General features: G+C 39.3%; 1 protein-coding gene across 3 annotated transcripts in view; it reads right to left on the bottom strand.

Moving 5' to 3' along the window:
- GRM1 (glutamate metabotropic receptor 1) overlaps nt 1-25,127 on the bottom strand; it is a 328,706-nt gene that overhangs the window by 46,184 nt on the left and 257,395 nt on the right. For all 3 annotated transcript variants that reach the window (XM_040965269.1, XM_040965270.1, XM_040965271.1), the window contains exons 4-5: nt 6,452-6,698; nt 762-930 (exon numbers count right to left, since the gene is read on the bottom strand). In XM_040965269.1, coding sequence (XP_040821203.1) covers nt 762-930; nt 6,452-6,698 — 416 coding nt within the window. The remainder of the gene's footprint in view (nt 1-761; nt 931-6,451; nt 6,699-25,127) is intronic.

The raw sequence follows: 25,127 nt of genomic DNA, 5'->3' as shown, positions 1-25,127 counted from the left end.
ACCCACCACTCAAATAGAAACCTGAAACTAATCAGAAAATAGGGACTCTCTCTCAGCTACAAACAAGATAAAGTGCCAGCTGCAGGAATACCAAAGAATTTGGTAGAGAAAGGGGAAATGAAAAGAAGAGCTGCTATATCACCTCATTCCAACTTCTGTTATTTTAAATATGTGCTTATTAAGTGTTATTGAGCTTTTGCTTTAACAATAGCTGGAGCTATGACTAAGTGATATTGTTGGTTCAGTTTCCACATTTATTTCTCTTCCAAGATTTAAATTTTAACACATTTAACAGACAAAGATAATGCAATTTCAATGTATACAATGTGGTGATTTCATATACCTACTCACTGATTATTTTAATCAAATTAATTAATATGTGCAACACCACTTATGCTATTCCTTATTTTCCCCAGAGTTTTCTTTAATAATAGTAAGTGTAACAATAACTAGAGAGCTTTTTTGGTTTTGGTTTTCACATCTAGCTCTGTCTCAATTTTTAATCTGATTACTCCTCCCCCTGCTGCCTATAATACATTTAAGTTTATCACTAAGAAATTTATCACTAAGAAGTTTCAAATGAAGCGTGTTTCAAATAACTTACTAGTTTATCTATCCTGTTTCTCAGCTTTCTTTATATTTTCCATTTCAGCTAACCAGAAGAGCAAAAACAGTAAGCCTAGGACACTGTTACCTGGACAGTCGTGCTTAAGACCACTCATGTTTTTCTAATGCCCGGATATAAAGAGATTGTATCTTACCTTAATCTGACCCTTCAAACAAGGTTCACTGCACACAGACCGCACTACTCCACTCTTGTTCATCTGGATTTTATAATCATCAATGTTCAACACACCTTCATGCCAGGTCCCAACATGTACATAGTCGTAGCGATTAGCTTCGGTATACTGAAGATTCATAATATCGTACCTACAAAGAAGACAAAGAAACTAGCTAAAAAAGATTAATAAGAATGAAATAGAGGCCAGCATCCTCTGTTCCATTCTGTATCAATATTCTAGTTTATTTCTAACTCCATTTTGTATTAATATTCTTGTTTATTTCTAATATTTCCTCATATTTTCCAGAATATTGCCTTCTCTTTGTGTGCCCTTCATACTTGCTAAATGATATATCACTCCTGTTAATTTCTCTGTCCTTGAACTCCAAAACAGTTTCTATGTATGCTGAGTTGGTTCTCTTCAAATCATTATCCACTTATTTTTTCACCAAGAAACAACTAATAAGAAAATATTTAACTATTTTCATTTCAAATTTCTGTGTTTCTCATTACACTGGGTTGAAGAATGACAGTTTTCTAAGTCTGTAAACATTTTTTGGTGCTAATAGAGCAAAAAATGCAAATGAAGTAGCTCTAATTAGTAAGGATGTTGCGGATTTAACATCTTGTGCGTTGACATTTAAGCATCATGATCTTTTCCCTGATTAGGACAAGCATTTTTTGAAAATAAATAATAGTTGTCTATTGTTGCATTTATTGTAACTGTCAAAATGCCACACAATGACCAAATCTACATCTAGAACATTTTACCATAATAATTATGTCACTATACAAACATACAGATAATTTCATATGCATGTATACATGAAATTTCATTGTTATGCAAAACATTTTTAAAGTGGTGGCATCTTCAAAATGGTCACAGAGCCACATATGATGAAAAAAACTATGTACAGTGTTTTTGCACCAAATAAACTTATATTCTAAGTATATTTTCCATGACTTATTTGAAGCATATTCATAGGTACATTAAAGCGTGAAACACCTTTTCTCTCTCTTTTGCTGTGTATTTTTCTCCCTATTTGTCTTGAAAGGAAAAATAATCAATTAAAATAATTGATTGACCAATCAGTTTTTGAAGGTAAAGCATTAAGAAACTACTTCACAATAACATTTATCTTGTTCTCTGGTCTGAATGTTTATGTCTCTCCCAAATTCCAATACTGAAATCCTGGTTCCCAAAGTGAATGTGTCCGAAGATGGAGCATTAGAGGTGATGACCAGATCCTTAGTACAGAACCCGCATTTGTGGGATCAGTCAGTCCCCAGGTAGGGTTTGCCCAGTAGAGCTCTCCTGGCCGTTTAACCACATGAGGACATTTAGAAAGTGCCATGCATAAATAGAAACTAGGCACTGACACTATTCCACATCTCTTACTCAGATTCTTCAGCCTCCAAACCCACATTCTCAGCCCTTACTCCAGAAAACTAGTACCAATTAGCATTAAGCTGGCTTCTAAAATCTATTGGCTTAGTTCTTTACTTCCCTTGCCTACTCATTGAGGCCACGTCGAGGGCCCTGAAGGAAGAGAGGAGGTTTATCCACATGTAGACAGTTCACTGCCTGTACATATTAAACCTGCTGACTGTCTTGTAGTAGGATAACTGACCAAAGTAAAGACAATTTCCATTCTTTTCCGTGCAGACATGGCAAGAGGAGAGTATGGACCATGTCCCCAAAAGAGATAGCTACTTGAATACTTTCACTCAAGGCATCAAGGCACCTGTTTGTTAACCCAGACACAGGAATCACCCATTCCCCTTCCTATGTTCATGATTGTGAGAAAAGGGGAAAAAAACCTTTAAAAGCCCAGCTGAATCATCCCAAAGCCAGGGAGAAGGCAGACACTCCACTTTCCTACAGCTTTGAAGGGTGGTGCTTTCATACTGCCTTGCTTCAAAGTTTGTGTTGTGCTGTGTTTGCTTCCAAGCTTGTTTGTTTCTATACTGAGGATAGAACCTACCTAGCTTCAGTGGTAACATTCACAATGTGAAAAAGATCCTGTCGGCCACAGGGCAGCTGGTGGCTACTCCAAATCCAGACTCTAGCAGTTTCCACAAATATCTGTCCTCTCAGGAAAAGAGGACTTACCAATGTGGAGCATCTGGAAAATAGAATTCATCTCATCGCTTTCTGACACTGAGTGTCCTTATTGTTCCTGAGACCTGCCAGGATGTTCCTCGGAAGAACGCTCCTAGTAATTTCCAAGTTGATAGCAATTGTAGGCCAGTGTCCATCACTTCTCCTGAGCTCAGCAATTCTGATCTGCTTCACCAGTGTGTTTCCATCTGAAACTCATCATGGCTGTAGAGCCTCCTGTGATGTCTATGAAAAGTAGCTTCCCCATTTCTTTACAACACTTTCTGTATGTTACCCCATATTACATTATTACCACTCTATTTATGCTTTCTTTTTAAAAAAAGATTTATTTATTTTATTGCAAAGTCATATATACAGAAAGGAGGAGAGAGAGAGAGGAAGATGTTCCGTCTGATGATTCACTCCCCAAGTGACCACATTGACTGTTGTTAAGCTTATGTGAAGCCAGGAACCAAGGAGTTCCTTTCAGGTCTCCCACATGGGCACAGGATCCCAAGGCTTTGGGACATTCTTAACTGCTTTCCCAGGCCACAAGCAGGGAGCTGAATGGGAAGCAGAGCGGCCAGGGTTAGAACCAGCACATTTAAGGTGAGGACTTTAGCCACTAGGCCACCATGCCAGGTCCGTTCATACTTTCAATAAAAAATTTGCTGCAATGCAAGCTTTAGGATATCTTTATTTAATAAAGCTAAAATTTTTATTTCAATCTCATTTATACAATCAGTTTATACTCCACTAGCATTAAGAGACTAAAAAAAAATCACAATATTTTGGTTTGAAACGCATCTCATAAAAGCAACAGAGAGCTGGAAGCAAAAACAATAAATGATGAAAGATACAAAGGGAAAATAATGACTTACTCTAAAGAAGAGGCCTTCTTCATACCATGTGTGTTAAAGAATATTGGTCTTTTCTCTTGACCTGAGTCTCTAACATGTTAGCTTTATTTTTAATATCCTCATGCTTTGAAACACTTCCTACCAGCATCTCCTAATTGCACTCAGTTTATGTAGTGAGATGATTAACTACAATAATTACAGGAGGGCCCAAAAGCAAGCATAGTGCTACGATAGGAGATGAAAGCAGAGAGACATGATTGAAATAGGAATTGAACATAGATGACAAGGTCCAATTTCCAGCAGGAGGAAATGATCCCTGAAAAGAGACCCAAGAGAAGGCTCATGATTTGCATATGTAATTAAAGATGTAAGAGAAACAAGCTAAAATTGTGCACTCACATTTTGTATAACTTGAGAGTGAGGAGGAGGAGAGCTGTATTTATGCAGGAACAAAAATGCATCTGGCCATAAGCACGTTTTCCATGTTTGCTTTTGGAATCTTGAAGGAAGGTTTACATTGCCTATCCAACCATGTTCTAGGTCTTGTTTCCAATGGAGCCCAGAACTAAAATGTTGAGTTCAGACTAGCAGAGGACTCAATTATATGCTTACTTGTTCCTTCTCTACCAGTTCTTAAGGTGCCCAGCACCTTGAAAATTTGTACCTGCTATGTGCTGGATCATTTCATCTATCCCATTGAAATTTTAATCCAAACAGGTGCCTACCTATCTGGCATCTTCAAAGGACTCTGATAAAGTCATCATTTTAATTACTGACCAGGACTTCTGTCATTCATCTTTCTTCGATTGGTGAGATTTTACAAGGAGAAGCCACTGAATCCACACAATGGACTCTCTAAACATACAGCATTAAGTTTAATGTAAAAGATGATATTTACAGAGAATTGCTTAGCATCCATCTCTTACAATGCTGGTAAAATTATATTAAGCTTGCCAGGAGCTGGCCTGTGGCACAAAGGATAATGCTGACACTGTGATACCAGCATCCCGTATAGGTGCTGGTTTGTGTCCTGGCTACTCCATTTCCAATCTAGTTCCCTGATGATGGCCTGGGCAAAGCACAGGCAGATGGCCCAGGTGGTGGGCCTCTACTACACACTTGGGTGACCCAAATGAAGTTCCTGGCCTCAATCTGACCCAGTCCAGGCCATTGACAATCTGGAAAGTAGTACAGCAGATGAAAGATCTATGTTCCTCCCTTTCTCAGGGTACCATATTGAATTAGTAAAAAAAAAAAAAAAGTCTTAAAAATGTATTTTAACATTGCGAGGAGCTGACACAAGCAGCCATTTGTGACACCAACATCCCACATGAGTTTCTATCTGAGGTCCAGTTTTCCACTTCCAATCCAGCTCTCTGAAGATATACCTGAGGAAGCACCATAACATGGTCCAAGTAGTTGGGCCTCTAAACCTAAATGAGAGACCCCTCATCAAGCTCCAGGTTCCTGGCTTTAGCCCAGCCTGATCTTGGCTGTTGTGGTCCTTTTGGGGCATAAACCAGTGGATAGATGTTCTCTCTCTCTCTCAACTCTCTCCCTCTCTTGTTCTCTTTCTCTTTGTAACTCTGCCTTTCAAACTTAATAAAACTTTTTAAAAAGAAGTCTGCTGGCAATGTTGCCTAATTCTAGCAACAGCTAAAAGTCATTGTGATATGGGAAAAATCACCAGCTTCAGGAGTCTTCACGGTTCGTCCTCTTGCTCTCTGTGTGACTTGAGATGACTGATTTCCTCGTCTCCCTGCCTCTCTGTTTCATCATCTGTAGCAGAAGGATGATGATACACCTCCAGTAGAGAGGATTACATGATTCCACTTTCCACTGTAACCTAACATATACTTTCCCTAAAAAGTACTAGCTCTGCAGAATCATAGGCTTGAAGATAACAGGGTTTACACGACTGTGGGCATGCTGGAAAGCAGCCAAGTGGAGGCCCTTTTCCTTTCTGCTACAGGTTTTCATTCACTTGCTACCATTCTGATCATCCCTTTCCTAGGAAAATGTGCGTGCATGAACACAGCTATTTTTGATACTGACATCATTCTCCATGAACCAATTATACATGAGCTAACTGTTGCTATCAAAACAAGCATTGCAGAACAGTTTTTATGTAAAATGGCTTAAGGAGAGTATTTAGGTTAACTGTTCCTTTGCTTGTTGGTTGGTTAACTCTATGCAGCCATACAGATTTAATCTCAAAAGTAAAATCATGTTCTTACATTTTACAAAATGCACGAGTTAGCTAGAGAAAGCAGGATCCTTGGGTAGGACTAGATTATAGTCACATATTAAGTTCTTCATTCAGATATGATACTCAAAATGATCTCCACAGGGAATAGAACTGTGACCACCCAGACAGAAAGCCTGGGTGGAGTCTCTTGGCCAGCTGTAATTTTTTCCTTCCCAGGGTGCAGTCTCAGGCACTCTGCAGAAGGGCTGTAAGACCTGAGACACGGGGAATTGATAGAGACAGGACCAAAGTTTCGGACTGTTTACTAAGAACCATTTCAATGTTATAAAAAGCAAGAATACTCGGTCATTTCCATTTAATGCTGTGTTCTGGACTATTGAGTTGCAATGATTCTAGAAGCACTGAGAAATCTTGTAAAGAAATGAAGCCATGGCTGCCACCTCCTTGGCTCAGGAGGTTCACAGCGTCACTCGCATCTGAGTTTGACAAGATTACTTTACCTGCCAGGAGCATCCCCTTTCTCATCAAACCACACCTCCTCTCCAGACACGCCGATGAAGGAGGACTTGATAAGGAAGTCCAGGAGTTTGCGTCCATCAATGGGCTTCATGGCATCGCACAGGCCCACATGGCCAGGGCAGAGAGCATGGTGCATGTTCTGCAGCCCATGAGCCATGGCATAGATGGCATTGATGACAAAACCCATTTTACTGTCTTGCACATAGTTTTCTTCTAAGCTTTCATTGCCTGTAATAATAAAAAAAAAAAAAAGCATGCCCAAGGTCATAGTCATGAAGACAAAGCCCAAATGTTTAATTCTCCAGCTCGTTAGTGGAAGGGAAACAACAATGACATGAGCAAAGATCAAACCTGCGCGTGCAAACTTTGCATTTATGACTAACTGGAGTGGATTCCATCTGAAAATAGCTCATTCCCTTTCATTTTCTGTGCTCAGTAATTGTTTCATGAGGTATGATGTAAATCCTATAAATGGGAAGATAAATAATTTTCAAATTTGGTAATCAAATCTTTTAAGAGATGATGAAAATAACTCTTACTCCTTAGCTCACGGGGACTTCTATTTAAAAATATGTTCATATTTCATAGTACTAGAAAAGTATATTTGGTATCTTCTAAAATAATGCACAGTTTATGGTTATTCAATTTCTGAAAGATCTAACATCTGAGTAGACTATCTGAGTGGCTATCTGTGGGGCTCTCAAAACCCGAAGTTATAAGAAACATGATATGCAAACGGAGTTGTGGCATAATACATTAAGCTGCTGCCTGCAGGGCTGTGCTGGGGTCCATGCAGTAGGTGTGGATGACGCGAACGTGTGAAGAAAACAGCTCCCCTGTTTGGCAGGGCTCAGGAGAGCTTCCAGCTGTTTGGCAGGGCCCGGCGGATTTCTCTCTGACCACCTTGATGCAGTCTCACCCCCTTTTTGCATGGACACTCAACCACCCCTCTAGGAATTCTGCAATCTATTGAGGCATTGTTGTTTGCCCCTGTGAGATGACTTTTGCAACCAACATGAGCTTGGGAGTTAATGTTATTGATAATGTCTTGGTGAGTGGGCATTTAACTGTGCATAGGAGTACAATGAAACCCACACCTTATTGTGTGCCTACCCATTGCCCTGAAATCTGGCCCAGACATATAGCATGCCTTCTGGGAAACGGCTTGATAAGTATCCTAAATATTAATGCAAGTGATGGAAGTGAGAGCTGAAACTGCTATGGCAATAAATGTAGTTACTGTGATCTCAAAGGCTAGTCTGTCTTTGCTGTTTCTTTGGAGCATAGAAAATGTAGGTGTTTTAGCTGCTTTTCAATTTTTTTTATTAGAGGAAATATAGGTTGATTTTATTAATATCATAGAGATAGGCTTTTGAACATTAATTATTTATGAGGTTATAGAGCCTGTAATTGTGGGAGATATAATATTTGAAACTTTTGCCTTTGATTTTTATGTCTTTCCCTTGTAACATATTGATGGGTAAGTTGTGGGAATAGAAATGTGGTAGGAATGTATTACTGATTACCAAAAAATCTCATGTGCCTTGGCCTTGGAGTCCTGGCTGTCACCCAAGGGCCACTACTGAAGAATGAATAATGGCTTGCTTTGAAGAAAATAATGATGGTAACTTATGCAATTATCTTTAAGAGCACCTAGTTGACCATGAAGTACAAATTAATTGAACATCTGTACATGCTGGCTTAGTTCTGAAGTTAAAGATAGTAAAGTCAAACATTTGTGTAGAGGCTTGTGTTGTGTCTAAGTAAATAAAAAGGACAGCTTCTTCTTGAGCTGCAGCAGGAAGGCACCAAGCGACAGTATCTGTGTCTTTTCTTTTTGCCAACTCCACGCACCCTTCTCGAGCTCTGAACTCAGCTGGAGCTGGACTTCGGCAGGGCTGATTGTTCAAACCTCAGCTGCACCACCTCCAGTCCAGCTCCTGGCTAATGTACTTGGAGAAGCAGCATAATATGGTCCAAATACTTTCACCCCTGTACCTTCAAAGGCGGGCTGGAAGAAGCTCTGGGATCCTAGTTTCAGTCTGATACACCCCCAGTCATTGCAGCAGCATTTGGAAGTGAACTAACAGATGAAGATCTCTCTCTCTCTCTCACTGTGTGTGTGTGATTCTGTCTTGCAAATAAGTAAATAAATCTTTTTAAAAGTACTATGTAGTGTAGCTCTCTGCATATAAAATTGATAATGTAGAGTGATTAAATCAGATTTGATAAACTATTAGAAATCAAGATAAAATACTACTCACTAAATGAGTCATACTGTGCATTAATTTTAAGTTCTTAGATTTAAAAAAAAAAAGATTTATTTATTTGTGTGAAAATCAGAGTTGCAGAAAGGTTAGATAAATACAGAAATTCTCCATAAGCCTGTTCACTCTGCAAATAGGAATCAACAGCCAGAGATGGGCCAGATGGTCACATGGGTACCAGGGCGCAGGTACTTTGACCATCTTCTGCTGCTTTTCCAGATATATTAGCAGGGAGCTGAATCAGCAATGGAACAGCCAGGGCTTGAACCAGTGCCCAAATTAGATGAATTAGATGTGGGAACTTCAGATGATGGCTGAACATGGTACACCACAGCACTAGCTCCAAGCTTTTGAATTGTTTGTGTTTGTATGAGTTTATGTGTTGTGTGTTCATTTTTTTTAATGTTACCTATATTTATTGCAAAGGAAGAGCTCCAGTGGCAATGAGTGGAGACTGAGAGAAAGGGAGTGAAAGAGAGAGAGATCATTCATCTGCTGGCTCACTTCCCAAATGACTGCAACAACTGTTTCAAAGCCACAAGGCAGAATCTTCCTTCTGATTTCCCACACGTGTGCCGGGACTCAAGGACTCAAACCATCCCATGCTACTTCCCCAGGCCATCAGCAGGGAGCTGGATTGGAAGTGCAGCAGCTGCTACTTCATCTGGTGCTCATGTGGGATGCTGGCACCACAGATGGAGTCTTAACTTGCTAAGCCACAGTGCCTTCCCCAAGCTTTTAGTTTTTAACCTATGCATTTCAAAACGTTGCTATCATTTTTCCCTTTGTCACAGGTAAATATATGTTTCTCATTTAACAGTTACACAAGAACAGTATTGAGTTGGATATAAGTTCCATATTGAACATATAAACATTATGGTTTACATATGAATGTGAAACTGGGGGCCAGTTGGTTATGTTGAGATAAAGATAACAAATGTGAAAAAGCACAGCTCTGACTTAATGTATAGACTTTTAATTTCTTCTAAAACCTTGCTTTTCTGTGCAATGGACCTTGTTTCTTTACAAGGTCACGGCCCATGGACAAGGTACTATAGTCGGGAAAATTATAAATTTTACTTGCTTATAGTTTTTGGAACAACATGGGGCTTCTTCCACAATCTTCCAGCTGCCCTGTTAGTTCCAAACTGTCTCGATCACTGGGCACTAAAGACTTTGGGTTAGAAGACAAAGAAGTTAGACAGCTTAGTGTGCACAGAAGGCATGTGATTTTGGCTTTGATATTACTTTAGGTTGAAAGAAGTTTTTGAACAATGCTATTAAAAGTTGATCACTTTAGACGTAGTTGAAAATATTTATACTCTATGACTGAGAAGCAAAATTGTAGGGCCAAGATACAGAATAATATATTCAATTTGAGTTTATCTTCCTATTTTGTTTCAGAGAGCACTGTGAAAATTGCGCGCTGAGGTACCGCAGTTAATAATCAAGACACGTATATTTCAAAATAGCTAGAATAAGGGATTTTTTGGGTTTCCACAACAGAAATCTGATAGATAGTTAAGGTGTTTTCGGCTGATTTGGTCATTACTCAATCTATCAGAATTGCATGTATGAAATGTCAAAATGTACCTTACAGCTGTTTGCAACGAATATGTCAATCAAAAATGAAAAAGCCCTTTTAAAAAGTAAAATTTACTGAAGTAGTATTTTTCTGTTTCAACAGATTTTTTTTCCATGAGGAGATATAGAAAGAGAGACACAAAAGAAACTTTAAAATCAGACCATGCAGACTAAGTAGAAAAACTTATATGAGGAAGAATGCAGAAGTCTGTTTTGCAAAAATTTTAATGTCGTTTAAGTGGGATGACAATTATGTCATCCAGACCTGCTGTCCTTAATGTTAGTTTTCTTTTCTTCCATTTCCATACTTGTCAGGATAATAAGAGATAAATTAATGCTATCCGCCAGCAAAGTTTTTGTTGCTGTTAGGTTGTTCCTCAACTTCAAGTGCTAGAGCCAAATATGAAGGGTACCAGAATCAGAGTAATTAACTTATGTGAAAGAAAGAAGAGGGAAGAGAGAGAGCAAAGAATGGGGGAGGGAAGGGACGGGAAGTAACATGGGGAGGAGAGGAGGGGAGTGCCTTGCCTAACAGGCACTTCATTCATTAGCACTAGCATAACTATTCTTAGATATGTTTGAAATCAGTGTTTTCATTTTGGTTACCATTTCAGCTGATCATATAACCCATCTTCCAAAGTCACTTGAAAATGAGTGCTAGGAATATTTATGCTGAAACGTAGGAGTGAACAAGGGAAACTGGGACAAAGGCCACCTATCTTCTAAGCCGTAAACTGAGTGAGATTTGCATACATATGCATATATGTGTACACATATGTACATATTTATGTGTATGTATAGTTGAATGTATATTCCACAAATATGATAATCAGAATATTATCCATTGAAGCTTACTTCACATTTATCCTATCTTAATGGTAAAATACCAACAATAATTTAAAAAGCTATCATTTTTAGTATCTGTTATATACAGTCCTCAATAAAAAGTTCTAATATTCACTACCATTCTAGCAATTAAAAACTAATCATGCCACTTTACAGGGGAGAAAATGATGTCACATACTTGGGTCCAAATTCTTCCCAGGTCCTGGTTGTTCAAATTACCCTTAGTGGCAGTGCGGGTGGACAATGAGAAACTATGGAACAGTTGCTTTTATTTTGTCAGAGGACAGAGCATTCCTACCGTGCCAAGCCTGGTTTTGGACTCTCCCTGGGATTATTCTGGAAATGCACAGCTGTCTGTCTGTTTACAAGTCCTGGTAGCCAATTCAGGAAAATCAGGAAAGGGGAGCTCTTCTTGTCAGCATCTATCATACCAGAGCCAGGGGGCCAGATACAAGCTTACAGGGATTATTGGCAATGTCATAGTTTGCAGCCCTTTCCAAAATAGACAGCTCTGTGTTTGTGTTGATCTGAAATGAGCACATGCAGTTGGCTTCCCTAGCAACCCATTGACTCAACATGTCCTACTGTTCCTCCAGCTAGCACTCTGCCCCACCATTTCTACCTCTAATCCACTGACATTGAACTTGAGAATGCAGGACATACTTAGAAAATCATGCAGACTTCAGAAGACCACCAACTTCTACCTGACAACTTTCCCTGATAATTGCTGCATGAATCCATGAAATGACAAACTAAACATATCACAAACTTTCTTGTCTCACCATGATCCTATGTTTTCATGACCAGTGAATAAACAATTGAAAACTTGTACTATTGCTTATCAAAGTGAAAGTGAAGTACCTTGATTGTCTGGGGCTCAGTGCCTTTTCTTAAAACTAATTTCAGAACTACTATTGAGAAGAGGGCTTTGTGATGTACTTTTTTTGTGGTGTATTAACTATTATAAACTACCAGGATGTCATTAAACCATTACCTTTTCTAATACACCAAATGGAGACAGATAATTGAGGTTGACTGTGTTTATTTACCTCCCAAAGAATATCAGCCTAACCGCTCCACAGTGGATCGTGAAAATAGCTACCTTAATTCTAAATAGCAATCTTGTTCTTATTGCAAAAGCACAATAAGAACTATAAATTGCTAGCTGAGAGTAAAGCACACAGGGCTTCCATGGAGACAGGAGTAGTCAGACTACCTTGCAGAAAACTGATTGGAAGGAGGATAAATACTCCTGGCTGCTGCCGTTCAGCACAGTGATAGAGCAGAAAGAGCTTTGTACTTGGCACAAAGACAGCTGAGATCTGGACACTTGCCTGCCATCACATATCAAGAACAGATTTCCAGCAGTCCCTACCACTTGAGCAACTGTTGTGACATCCTTGGTCCCCAGTTTTTCCTAATCTATAAAGCAAATGAAATGGATCCAATTACCTTTCTAAACACTGTTTTCCTCTATAAAGTTTTATGCTTTGCTTTTCCAATTCTACGTTTATTGGTCCTTGATGAAGTCAAACATACACACTCTTTTTCCATCCGTTTGTGATAATGTGAACCACATTCTATCACCATTGTTTTGTAAATGCAAGGAATAAAGCATACGGATACTACATCAGACTTGCAATTGATGTTCTCCTTGGCTGTCTGGTCCTGTTTCTTTTTTCAGAGGTTCCCTCAGAGTAACACCACACCCCCTATTCCCATCTCGTGAAGAGAGGGCACATTCACCTTGCTGGTGGATTTAGGAAAAGCAACAGCATACCCAACTCAGTTGTTCCTCCTTGATTTGGAGCTAAGCAATTGACTCAACGATTCTGGGTGATTCTCTTGTGTTGGTTTAGGTGACATGTTACTGTCCACCCAAGTATTTAAAGGTGCATGGTGGCCACTTATCTAATTGATATTCTCAATCAAGTTTGGTGTTTGGTTTATCTTTTTTTTCTTTTCCCCAAATGTAACAACTTTTCCCATGAAACATAATTCACATGCAAGAGGTCTTCTAAAATTCCCTGATAAAAATTTACTCATCTTTTACTTGCATTTTCCATAAACATCTTAAAGCTCCCTCATATTGAGATATGGAAATCTGTACTGCACAGGTCAATGCATTCTCATTTATCTGCACTTGTGTGACTACTACACTGATCAGGACGTGAACTATTTCCAATAAAGGCATCTGTTTATCCAAGCCTTCTTATATATTCCAGCAATGTTCTAAAACTTACAGTTTGGGAATCTTACACATTTTATTCTTCAGGTACTAACTACCATAATTGGTGTATTTTCTTAAAGTTCTAATGCAAGTGTGTAAACATATAAATGTCTATGAATGATGTTTGTGTATGAGTGTGCATGGTGTAAGCGTACTAAATTTACATATTAATGTTAATTTTTATAAATTCTTTTCAATATTGCATGAACAAACAAGTTTGAGGTGTTCTATGTTAGCAAACAAGCTTGCGATATAATTTCTGTGTGTCTCAGCTTTTTTTCTTTAATAAGTTGAAAATCAGTGATAAAGAGAAAGTTAGGGAGAGCCAGGAAGATAATCTTCTGTCCATTGGCACACTCCTCAGATGGCTTCAACAGACAGCACTGGGCCATGAACCAGAAGTCTCATCTATAACTCTGCGCTTCCTCAGACCATGAACAGGAAGATGAATCAGCAGGGGATTAGTGAGTGACAATGTGTTATGTATGGAAAGCCAGTGTTGCAAGTGATGCCTGTATCTGCAATGCAACACTCTCACCCCATGTGCTGCCTCTTGAGTTCATCTCTACATTGGATTCAGTTTTGGAAAGGAAATAACACCGGTTGGCCCATTGAACTCCAATCAGTGCCACGTTGAATGCTGCACAGCTAGAAAAGATAAAAACACTAATAATATGCAAGCTCCTCACTCCAAGTACTACTGTGCATGCATGTAGTAGCCCCCCCCACAGGTCATCTGATAGTAAAAATGATCAGCATGCCTTACCTATTCTTACATTTTAAGATCATTGTCCTAGCTTGAACAGCCAGATTTGAAAAACAAAGACAAAAGAATGTTTAGATAAAGTGCTTTGGTGGATGCCTTTTCTTTGTCACCACTCTGCATGTTTTTCTGATGGCACAGCCTTTTCATGTCTAGATCCTCGGTATTAACCTCAGATTAAAATCATACAAACACATGCAAAAGAAGTGTTCTGCATCCTCGTGAGAAAGAAAGCATTTGGGAAACACTGGTAAGAATAATCTTTCCTGGAGAAGCATGCTTCTGAATTCTTGGTATTTGTGATTCCCCACTGCTTCATTTTTGTACAAAGAATTATGTGTTAACTATATAATTTGATATAATCTCAATTCAGATCAAAGTGGGAAGAGTTTTAATTATTTTATATTGTTAACGCATCAAGCAAGAGCATGACTGCTATTTCTTTAAATTTTCAAGTATTAGATTTACCGAAGGAGGATTAATCAGGTCATTTTTAGAAAAGCGATAACCTCAAAGGACTTCAGTGCCCTCAATTTTGCTTGAAGGCTTGATCTGGCAAATTTCTCTTAAGCTTTTCTAGTGAGCATTTGTGATAAGACTCAGAACAGTTTCATTGTGACTATGTTTAAGTTTAACATCTGTGAATAGATTGCAATAAATTATATTTTATTCTTTCTATAAAGGATTCTCTATGCTCAAATCACAGAAAAATATGACATTTTTCACTATTTTCTACTGACTTTATTTTTAATATATTTTTATTTTATTTTTGAATTATGTGTACGATTTCGTATAGGCAGGGTTTTCCCCCAAACTGCCGCCTCCTGACAGATTTTCCCCATTTTACTATAATGGTGTAGTCCTTCATAAGGAATCATAATTCTATCCGTCTCTTATTTAAGTGTACCCCAACATTAGTTTAACATCCTATTGTCTACACATGTCCAACAGTTTCATTGGGAATCCATCTTTCACCTGCAAGCAGGGATGCATGTTCCATTATTCCCCCACATCTGTATATGACAGACCCCAGTACTCCATCACTATGCAATTCCATAATTGAGAAGCCATGAAACCAGGTCAACAATTGGTATGAGTTAGAACAGCCACAACATCAGCAACTACAACATCAATAACAAAGTACAGCACCATTAAAAACGCTCCTCTGAGTAACCAACACATGAGTGAAAAAAAGGAAACACAAAAGTCTCTTGTGAGGCCCGGCAGGATGGTCTAGCAGCCTAGCCTTGAAGGCACTGGGATCCTATATGGGTGCCAGTTCTAATTCCGGCAGCCCCACTTCCCATCCATCTCTCTGCCTGTGGCCTGGGAAAGCAGTCAAAGACAGCCCAAAGCCTTGAGACCCTGCACCTGCGTGGGAGACCCGGAAGAGCTCCTGGCTCCTGGCTTCAGATTGGTGCAGTACAGGCCAATGCGGTCACTTGGGGAGTGAATCATCAGACAGAAGATCTTTCTCTCTGTCTCTCCTCCTCTCTGTATATCTGACTTGTCAATAAAAATAAATAAATCTTTTTTAAAAAAAAAGTCTCTTGGGAGAAATGATGCCGCCGAGTAATCCATGAGCCAGTGATGAATTCGACAAGAGAAAAGGAATTATTTGGAATAAACAAAACTGAAATAAAAAACATCAAAACACATGGAATATAGCCAAAACAAACAAACAAACAAACAAACAAAACCAGTATGGATCACATTACTGAAGTTACACTTTCCATGTTGGTTTCCTTATATAATAGAGAACATATGGTATTTGTCTTTTCGTGATTGACTCATTTCACTGAGCATAATGGTCTCTAGTTAGGACCACCTGCTTATAAATAGTATAATTTCATTCTTCTTAAAAGCTGAATAATATTCCATGGAGTAGATGTACCACAGTTTCTTTAATCACTCTTCTTTGGATACACATCTGGATTGTTTCCATGCCTTTGCTATTGTAGGTCGTGCTGCTGCAAATATAGGATTACAGATCCCTTTTCATACGCAGATTTCACTTCTTTTGGGTATATTCCTAGGAGTAGGATAGCTGGGTCCTATGGCTACACGAGATGGTGCCAGGCAGAACGCTGCTGGAGGCTTGCAGCTGCTGGCTTTCAGCTCCAGGGACCACACAGACCCTGCCGGGAGCAAAGCTAGTGCTGCCCTCCCCACTGGATCAGTTCCATGTGATCAGCTAGAAACGAGTCTCCTCTGGGCCGCTCCGTCAACTCCACGCTGCGCCTCTCCACACGAGAAGGCACCTTGAGTCTCCTATTCTTTTTTCCGCCTGCGGCTGGACCATGTCACCCAGCACGATTGACGCGTCCCAGACTGCACTTGCCTCCCAGGCTCCCCACGTGGACCCAGGCTCCCCATCGGCTGTCACAAGAGCTGAGCGGAGGCCACTGCTGGATGTCTGGCTGGTGCTGGAGACGGATTGCTGGAGCCTGGATCACTGGAGCCTGAATTGCCGCTCGCCGACCACTGGTGGGTTTTTCTGTACACTACAACACTGCTTTGCCAACGCTGCTGCTTTCCTGTGTCCAGCAGGTCGCCAGGTACCCCCTGCTTATTGCCTGACCCCTATTCCCGCCCGCCCCCCCCCGTAATCTGCTTCTTGTACTTTACCCTGTCTAAAGCTTCTCCGTCATATCAAACATGTCTGTATCTGTGCCGCCATCTTGCCTCCTTTCTACTGATTTTATTAAGACCTACATTAAGCTTTATATAGGATGGAAAAGAGAAAAGAATCCTTCAGTCAAGCAGATGCTATTAAAACTAGTATTATCAGTTGGATTTCTAATGCTTAAACCCACCTGTTCTTAGCATGTGGAAACAATACAGTAAGTACTTTTCCTAAAACGTTATCACAATCTATTGTTAAGGGAGAAATTTCCCAGTTACACAATACATAAACAGGAGGCTTCTGGCAAACTGATGAGAAAATATGGTAAACCTTCAATTTCCTGAAATACAATTATATTTAGTCAATCCATATTAAAAGTAATCGTGAGGTATGTGCAAAATAAACAAGAACAATTGTTGGCACATCAAGTGATACCGCGAATCTGTCAGTAACACTCAGCTGAATTACAAGGTGCTTCGTTTCTCCAAAGCCAGGAAATTAGGACAGCTTGCTATGCCATTGCTTTTATCATTGATCAGGCACAAAATTATGCCAAGGACTTATAAATCACTCCCTGTGGAGCTACTGATGTTTGCACGTCTGCAGGAAGCATTTGGAAAGTAATACAAGAACCAGAGCATGATTGAGTTGGCAGTCGAGTCAATGCAGGAAGCTGCATTATTGCAATTCCTCAGCAGCCTGCTCCCTTCTCACCAGCCTTCCTGGGTCAGGGTCTTGGCCAAGTCCATTCCTCTTAGCTTTCTTCGTATTCTTACAGGGCAGATCCAAAATGGCACCACCTCTTCTTTTTAATGGATGGTAGAAAGTGTGCTTACTTTACATAGACATGAGCAGCCCAGTTGAATGTCTCTGGTTTCACATGGCTGTGATTTAAGCTAAAGTGATACTTCAGAGTGCATTTTACAGAAATGAAATAGCTTTGTCTGAAAATTCTATCTTTGATGTACTCCAATTACAATCTAATGTAACATCATCTGGTAATTGATATAGGGCCTTACTAATTAGAAAAAGAAACCCATACGTGTTACGTGGCATTAGAATGCACACCCACTTTTACTAATGATTTCTGAACAATACAAGATAGTATCTAGCTTGACAAAACATTTTACATAAAAATGTCGTCGTTGTGACAAAGAGTTTCATATCTTTTCTGCACGTCCATATATCAACTTAATGAAATGAAAGCTTGAAATGTAACTTGCCATTTTCCTCACAGACTCAGGGGTTTAAACACAGGCCATTGTCTTTATTACCATGCTTGGACCACTGACAAATAAGATACATTTTGGCTTACAATTTAAATAAGATAATTTTCTGAATTTCCATTTAAAATTCATTTCCTAGGGGAATCGAATAGCTGGCTTATATTTCCCAATGTTATGTTACGTAGCCCTTTTTGTTGAGTTAGGTCATAACCTCAGCTATACCAACTTTGCAATTGTGGGAATTTTTTTGGTGGGATGTTTCCTTTTCTTAGGTGTCTCCCAGCAATCTCTTCTAAAATAATCAAATTGAGGATTTTTAAGGGCCTAATAAAATCACACTGATCTCAAGGCTAGTGAAATTTTAGTCAATAGCTGTTAAGAATTTAAGAGTAGCTCCTAAGGTTAATGACGTCAGGCACACAGAGCAAAGAGCTGTTAGCAGAAAGACTCTCGAAGAAACAAATTTAATGTCCAGATTTCATATAAATGTGTTTGGATATCTTCTGTTCAACCTTAGCTATCAACACCTCTATTTAAAGAAACAAGATAGGCAAATATAATGCTTTCCTGACAAAAAGCATAATGAGGGATCCAAGCCCTAATACAGGTATTAAAACTACACTCAGCAATGGAATCAAAAACATGGTAGACTAGTCAGAAATAGCGTCTCGTATGCGATTTGTGCTAAGAGTGCTGAATTAGAAACACATTTGTGTAATAAGACTGGACAAATAAATAAATGATGGAGGGTTTCAGAAGCCAATTGCATTGCTTGGCCTCAAGTGAAATGGTGTTGGTGACTTCAACGTGAAAATAAGATTCAAGTCTCCCCTGTGTTTTCCTCTAGTGACTGGACGATATCAGGTTGTAGATTTAGATGCAGGTTTTGCTCATACTTCTGTAAACTAAGATCTGCTTTTCCCAACACCATTTGTTGAAGAGACCGTCCTTTATCAACAGAGTAATTTCACCTCATTTGTCAAAGCTTAGGTGGCTGTAGAGGTATGAATTAATATCTGGGATTTCTTTTGTGTCCCATTGTTATACATGCCAATTTTTGCGCTAGTTCGAGGCTGTTTTGATTTTAGCAGCCCTATGATATGCATGAAAAGCTGGTATTGTGATGCCCCCCCAACTGTGTTTTCACTTAAGATTGCCTCAGCTAATCCAGTTCTGTTTGAACAAAGAGACTGTACTGTACTGTACTGTACTGTAGCTTTTCATAATCCTGGTCCAAAAGAAATAGATGACCAAAATCCCATTTGAGGGGTATTCTACAAAATACCTGATCAGTGCTCTGAAAATTGTGAAAGTCATCAAAAATCAGAAATGTTTGAGGAATATTAGCCTAAAGAAAAAACAAATGCGGGTCTAGTGCAGTAGCGTAGTAGCCTTTTACCTGCCAGAATCCAATATTGGTGCTTATTTGTGTCCCGCTTGCCATCCAGCTCCCTGCCTGAGGCCTGGAAAAGCAGTCGAGGACAGCCCAAACCTTGGGATCCTGCACCTGCTAGGGAGACCCAGAAGAAGCTCCTGGTTCCTGGTTTACATAAGCTCAGCTCTGGCTGTTGCAGCCACTTGGGGAGTGAATCATCGGGTGGAAGATCTTCTCTCTCTTCCTCCCTGTATATCTGACTTTCCAATAAAAAAAAAAATCTTAAAAAAATGCAATGTCATATGTCATATCTGGGATAGAACTCCAGATCGGTAAAAGAAAAAACTGATGAGTTAAAAAATATTTGGTGGGGGGTTAGATTATACCAATTTATCAATGTTGGTGTGTTAATTGTGACAAATATTACACAGCAACGTAAGATGACAATAGGGAAAACCAGTTGCACAGTGTACTGCCTTGGTAACTTTTTAAAAAAATGTATTCCAAAGTACAAAATTTAATTTTTTAATGTTACAGGAATTAGTATCACATCTGGCCCTGTAAGTGATAACATGATGTATCGTTGGCTATGTTTCAGGAATACAATTAGGTTCTCTACCTCTGTTACCTGATTAATCTCACAAGCATCTGTGAAATTGACAACATTATTATCACATTCACAGATGGAAAATCTGTAGACTGGACCAGACTATTTGCCTACAATCCTAACGCTGGATAAAGGCAGTCAGTCAGTGGAGTGATATCCGGTCCAACTTCAAAACTCTGTTTATACTGTATTCTACTGTCATTTACTTTCAGCCAGAAGTGATATTACACTTAAGAAACCTGTTATTTGCCACCATGTTAATAATTATTAACTAATAAAACATGTACCGAAATTTATTCTACTAACCATTATTTAATAAATATGGTTGTGTTAACATAAATTTTGTCCCTCATCACAGACCATGTATAATCTAGGAAACTTGTGCAAAATTTCATCATTGTTAGGTTCCATGATTTATCTTTCACGAATGATGCTGGTACATAGACAGATTCTTTTTCTTTGATCTTTCATGTAATGGCTTCAACAGCCACTGCATAGATAAGGTCAAAATCAACAGACAAAAGTGATTTGGAGTAACATTTGGGTTACAAATTTAGATGTTGAGCAAGATGTTCACTTTCCACATTGGAATGCCTGAATTCATTTCCTGACTTTTATTCATTCTGGATTCCTACTCACACAGAGCCTGAGGGAAACAGGAATCGCCCAGGTAGTTGGGTTTCTGGCAAATATGTGGGCGACTGAGACTGAGTTCCTTGCTTCCAGGTTTGGACCCCACCAACTGATAACATTTCGGGACTGGATCAGCAATGGAGACCTTCTCTACCTTTTTGCCTCTCATATAAATGCATAAGAATTCCTTTTAAAATTTCGGAAATAAACTCACCACTAAGAATCAGTATTCTTTTTCAATATTTGTGAACTTCAGATTGCCTTAGGCACAAGAAACAGTTAATACATTTCTCCAAGGTTTGTGTCTCAGCCCCTATGCTACTTTACAATCACTTCTTCTAAATACAGTCGTTTCCTGTTGCTCAAAACCTTGAAGTGCATCTTCCATGGGAATAAATCTGTTCTAGTGGGAAATAATCATGGAGGAATAGCTGCACAATCGAATCAAGCATGCAGCCCTAGAGGCAGGCATGACTCTTGACTGTGAGTTTGGAGCCCAAATGATAAGCACCAATTTTAAAGAAAATCTAGGGGCTCATGAGGAGCTCTCTTCAAGCAGCACTGTGCTCTACAACTGAAGCTATGGAGACTGTACTGATGAGGTCAGTCCTTTGCAAACTGATTGTGGTTCAGCTTATAAAAACATGAATTAGGGCCCGGCATGATGGTCTAGCAGTTAAAGTCTTCGCCTTGAACGCTCCAGGATCCCATATGGGCACTGGTTCTAATCCCGGCAACACCACTTCCCATCCAGCTCCCTACTTGTGGCGTGGGAAAGCAATCAAGGATGGCCCAAAGCCTTGAGACCCTGCACCTGCGTCAGAGACCTGGAGGAGGTTCCTGGCTCTGGATCAATGCAGCACCAACCGTAGCGGTCACTTGGGGAGTGAATCATTGGATGGAAGATCTTCCTCTCTGTCTCGCCTCCTCTCTGTATATCTGACTTTGTAATAAAGATAAATAAATCTTTTTAAAAAACACACATTAAACATGGGCTTCAGAAGCATAGAACTCAGCATCTCTGGCCCAAAGTTCTGTTGCTTGTGGAATTTCTTCAGTGACTTTGGGAAACTGGCGTTCTAGGATGATATGTGATATGTAACCTTTGGATGAGATCTTCACCTTGCGATTCAGTCCCACGGAAACACTAATCAGGAAACATGGCCAACTTTTTCCAGATGTTTGCCAGCTGTTCTTATTTGAGGGTGTATGAGACCAGCCCAGCGCTCCTTTATTACAATTACGTGGGTTTTTATTTTTTTGTGTCCAAAGCAGAATTTGCCTTTTTAATACTTAATATTTTATTTATTTTTAAATAACACTTTAAGAATTGCATTGCATTTAAGGACTTTAATGGCTCTATTATATAAAGAGAAAAGCAAATAAAGAGTAAAAAGGTAGGGGCCAGCATGGTGGTGCATCAGGGTAATTCTCCACCCTGTGGGGTTGGCATTCCATAATGGTACCATTTCATGCCTTGGGTCACGACTTCCAATCCAGCTCTCTGCTTACCACCTGAGAACAGCAGGGGATGGCCAAGTGCTTGGTACCCTGCACCCGTGTGGGATACTTGGAAGCGCGTGGGGATTGAAGCAGCATGGATGGGCGGACTTCTCTGTCTCTCCTCTCACAGCAAAAATCTGCCTTTCAGATTAACATAAATTAATCTTTATAAAAGTAGTAAAAATATCATAGTCCAGCAGGAAAATAAGCCACGGGCCTAAATAATTATCAAATGAAAAGATATTCAACTGCACTCACGCAAAGCAAAATGTAAGATAGTTACATTGAAACTGTTTGGTATATAACTCTTACCAGTTTCTTTGACAGAGATCTAAAACAAAATCTGACAAAAACTATATCCACAACAAAATTTGTGTATGTACAAATAATTCTCCCTTATATGTGGGTAATAAATCTTTTCAAAAAGTATACTTTTTCTAATATATCAAGATAAACATTCAAATGGGGCTTGGAATTTAGATGAACAAAGGGTTTCGCATTTTTTTCCCCTAGCATATCTATCTGATTCTCAACAACACAGGGCTTCAATTCTAGTAAGAGTATGACAGAGACCTCTTCATCATAGTAAACAATAAGGCTCAAGTTTGAGAAAGCACAGATTATAGACCAAGGTTTGTCATGGTCAAGGTTATACTGAAAAAAAAAAGGATAGTTGTGATTCATCATCAAGGAAGAAATTCAGACTGATATACACAAAGGCATATGTACCATGAAGACAATTTTGACCCTGGGTACAAAATCAATAGATACCATGACTCTTAGCAGATCTGTCTGTATGCTTTTGCATGACTTGAGCTAAATAGTTGTATGTATGCAATGCAAAGCACTACGTGACTTGAGCACCTGATGCTTATCAGATTCCTCCACATGAACTAAACACAGATGAAGGACTCTTGGTTAGTCCAGATCGTGCTGAGCTGTCATGGATCGGGTGCTGAGGACAGGGACAAGGCTTTGGTCCTTCAGCAATGATTTCCTAAATAGCTGGGAATGAAAGAGAGCTGCAGAGATGAATTCCATACTGAACAAGGGGTAAGAAAGACATTTGAGTGACTCATTTGCTGAGAAACAAGTACTGGTGTTACAACATGTATATTCCTTTTGTAAAAATTCAGAAATATTCTAGTAGGGAAAGCTGCAAAAAAAAAATTGGTCAGCACGACATGACCACATTGATCAAATACGACAGTCTATTCTAGCGGTGAGGTTAACAGGGGAGCAATTAAAAACAGCTTCAGTAAAAAGACACTGGACACTGGTTTTGCAGATGTCTTCTGAACAGTATCGAACTGCAAAAGGCAAAGCAGAATGGTTCCCTTTAGCTTCAACAATTACTGAATCACAATAACGACAGTCATTAGATCTATTGAAACTGATCTAAATGGGGAGCATACAATATTCTTTGGAGAATTTTTTTTTATGGCTAAATCGTCTAGGGAAAGGTTTGTTTTGTGAGTGAAAGGATACTGCTGTTTAGCAGTGAAATTCTGTTGCCTGTGGCTTTCTGAAATTGGATGAGATTGTGATACTATTCACTGAGGCCAAGGGATGTTTGGAATGAGAAGTGTCACCGAGGACCACTGTTATGCTAGAAATTCACAAGAATTTCCTTATTCCTTATGCCAATCACCAAACTACCATCAAATTGTCAGACAAGCCACATGATTGCAAATGCTCTGATAGAGAATGACCGACAAATCAGGATGAAATGAATTTTTATTATAATTGATGGCAACTAAAATACATTAAAGACCATTCAAAAGGAAATTAATATGATGTCTATCAGCTATCGTTTGAGATAACTGACTAACAACGCTATATTAAATGAAATGTTTCTACAACGCATTGTTCGAATCAGGAGTTCCTGAATCGATAGAAATAAATTAAGAAGCTGTATAAAATGAAAACAATGCAGTAGGAAGGTTAGGCATGTATTCAGTCTAAAATAATAAAGTGGGCCAAGCACGATAGTGTAATCGTTAAGGTCCTCGCCTTGAACGCGCTAGGATCCCATATGGACGCCGGTTCTAATCCTGGCAACTCCATTTCCCACCCAGCTTCCTGCTTGTGGCCTGGGAAAGCAGTCAAAGACGGCCAAGCCTTGGGACCCTGAACCCACATGGGAAACCCAGAAAGCAGTTCCTGGCTCCTGGCTTCGGATCGTCACAGCACCGACACTTGGGGAGTGAATCATTGGACGGAAGATCTTCCTTTGTCTCTCCTCCTCTCTGTGTATCTACCTTTCCAATAAAAGAGATGAATCTTTCAAAAAATATAAAGTAATAAGGTAAAGCACCCTTCAGATACCTCAGTCAGAATCAAAACTGCATTCCAGCTTATCCACATGAGCTGAGAGTGGCTCAAGGAGAACAGTTTAAGGCTCATGTATGCCTAGGTCTCTGACATAATAAAGACATTGATGTCTGAAATCATACAAAAAATGGCTTTTAGAATAAAATGACAATGAAAATACCAGATCATTCATTGAAGTTATTCAACAGAATAGAAATTATTATCATTTTGAAACTTGTTCACTTAGCCTTCCATGGAACATGTTTCACACGTCTTACTCTGCTGTTTTCATAAAATAAAGAGTAAAATTGTGTGGATCCAAGTATAAAGATACGGATTTAGGAAAGGACTTAGGGTAGAATCCCGCATGCCCTGTGGGAGATATTCATGGAGAAAGTTGGACATAAGACAATTGTCAAACAAGAGAGAGAGACAAGTAAAGAGAATGAAGGGAGAAGGGTTCATAAGAACCCATAATATCAATAAAACGGAAAACAGAGAGACAATAAGTGTGGAGGATATGGTTAGGAAAGATAGCAATGACAGGCATAATTTACTGAACACGATAGAGACCTTCTGGGTAGAGGGGCTTACACTGACACAGTAAGTCAAAGGAGTTATCATCTTTAGGATAGAAGGTTCACATTATGGGTGCTAGCACACTTTCACAGATCTCATATACTA

Source organism: Ochotona curzoniae, unplaced genomic scaffold, assembly GCF_017591425.1.
Source record: "Ochotona curzoniae isolate NIBS_2020 unplaced genomic scaffold, NIBS_Ocur_1.0 scaffold_3890, whole genome shotgun sequence".
NCBI lineage: Eukaryota > Metazoa > Chordata > Mammalia > Lagomorpha > Ochotonidae > Ochotona > Ochotona curzoniae.
Note: the sequence above shows the minus strand (reverse complement) of the source record. Positions and strands in the feature narration are given on the sequence as shown.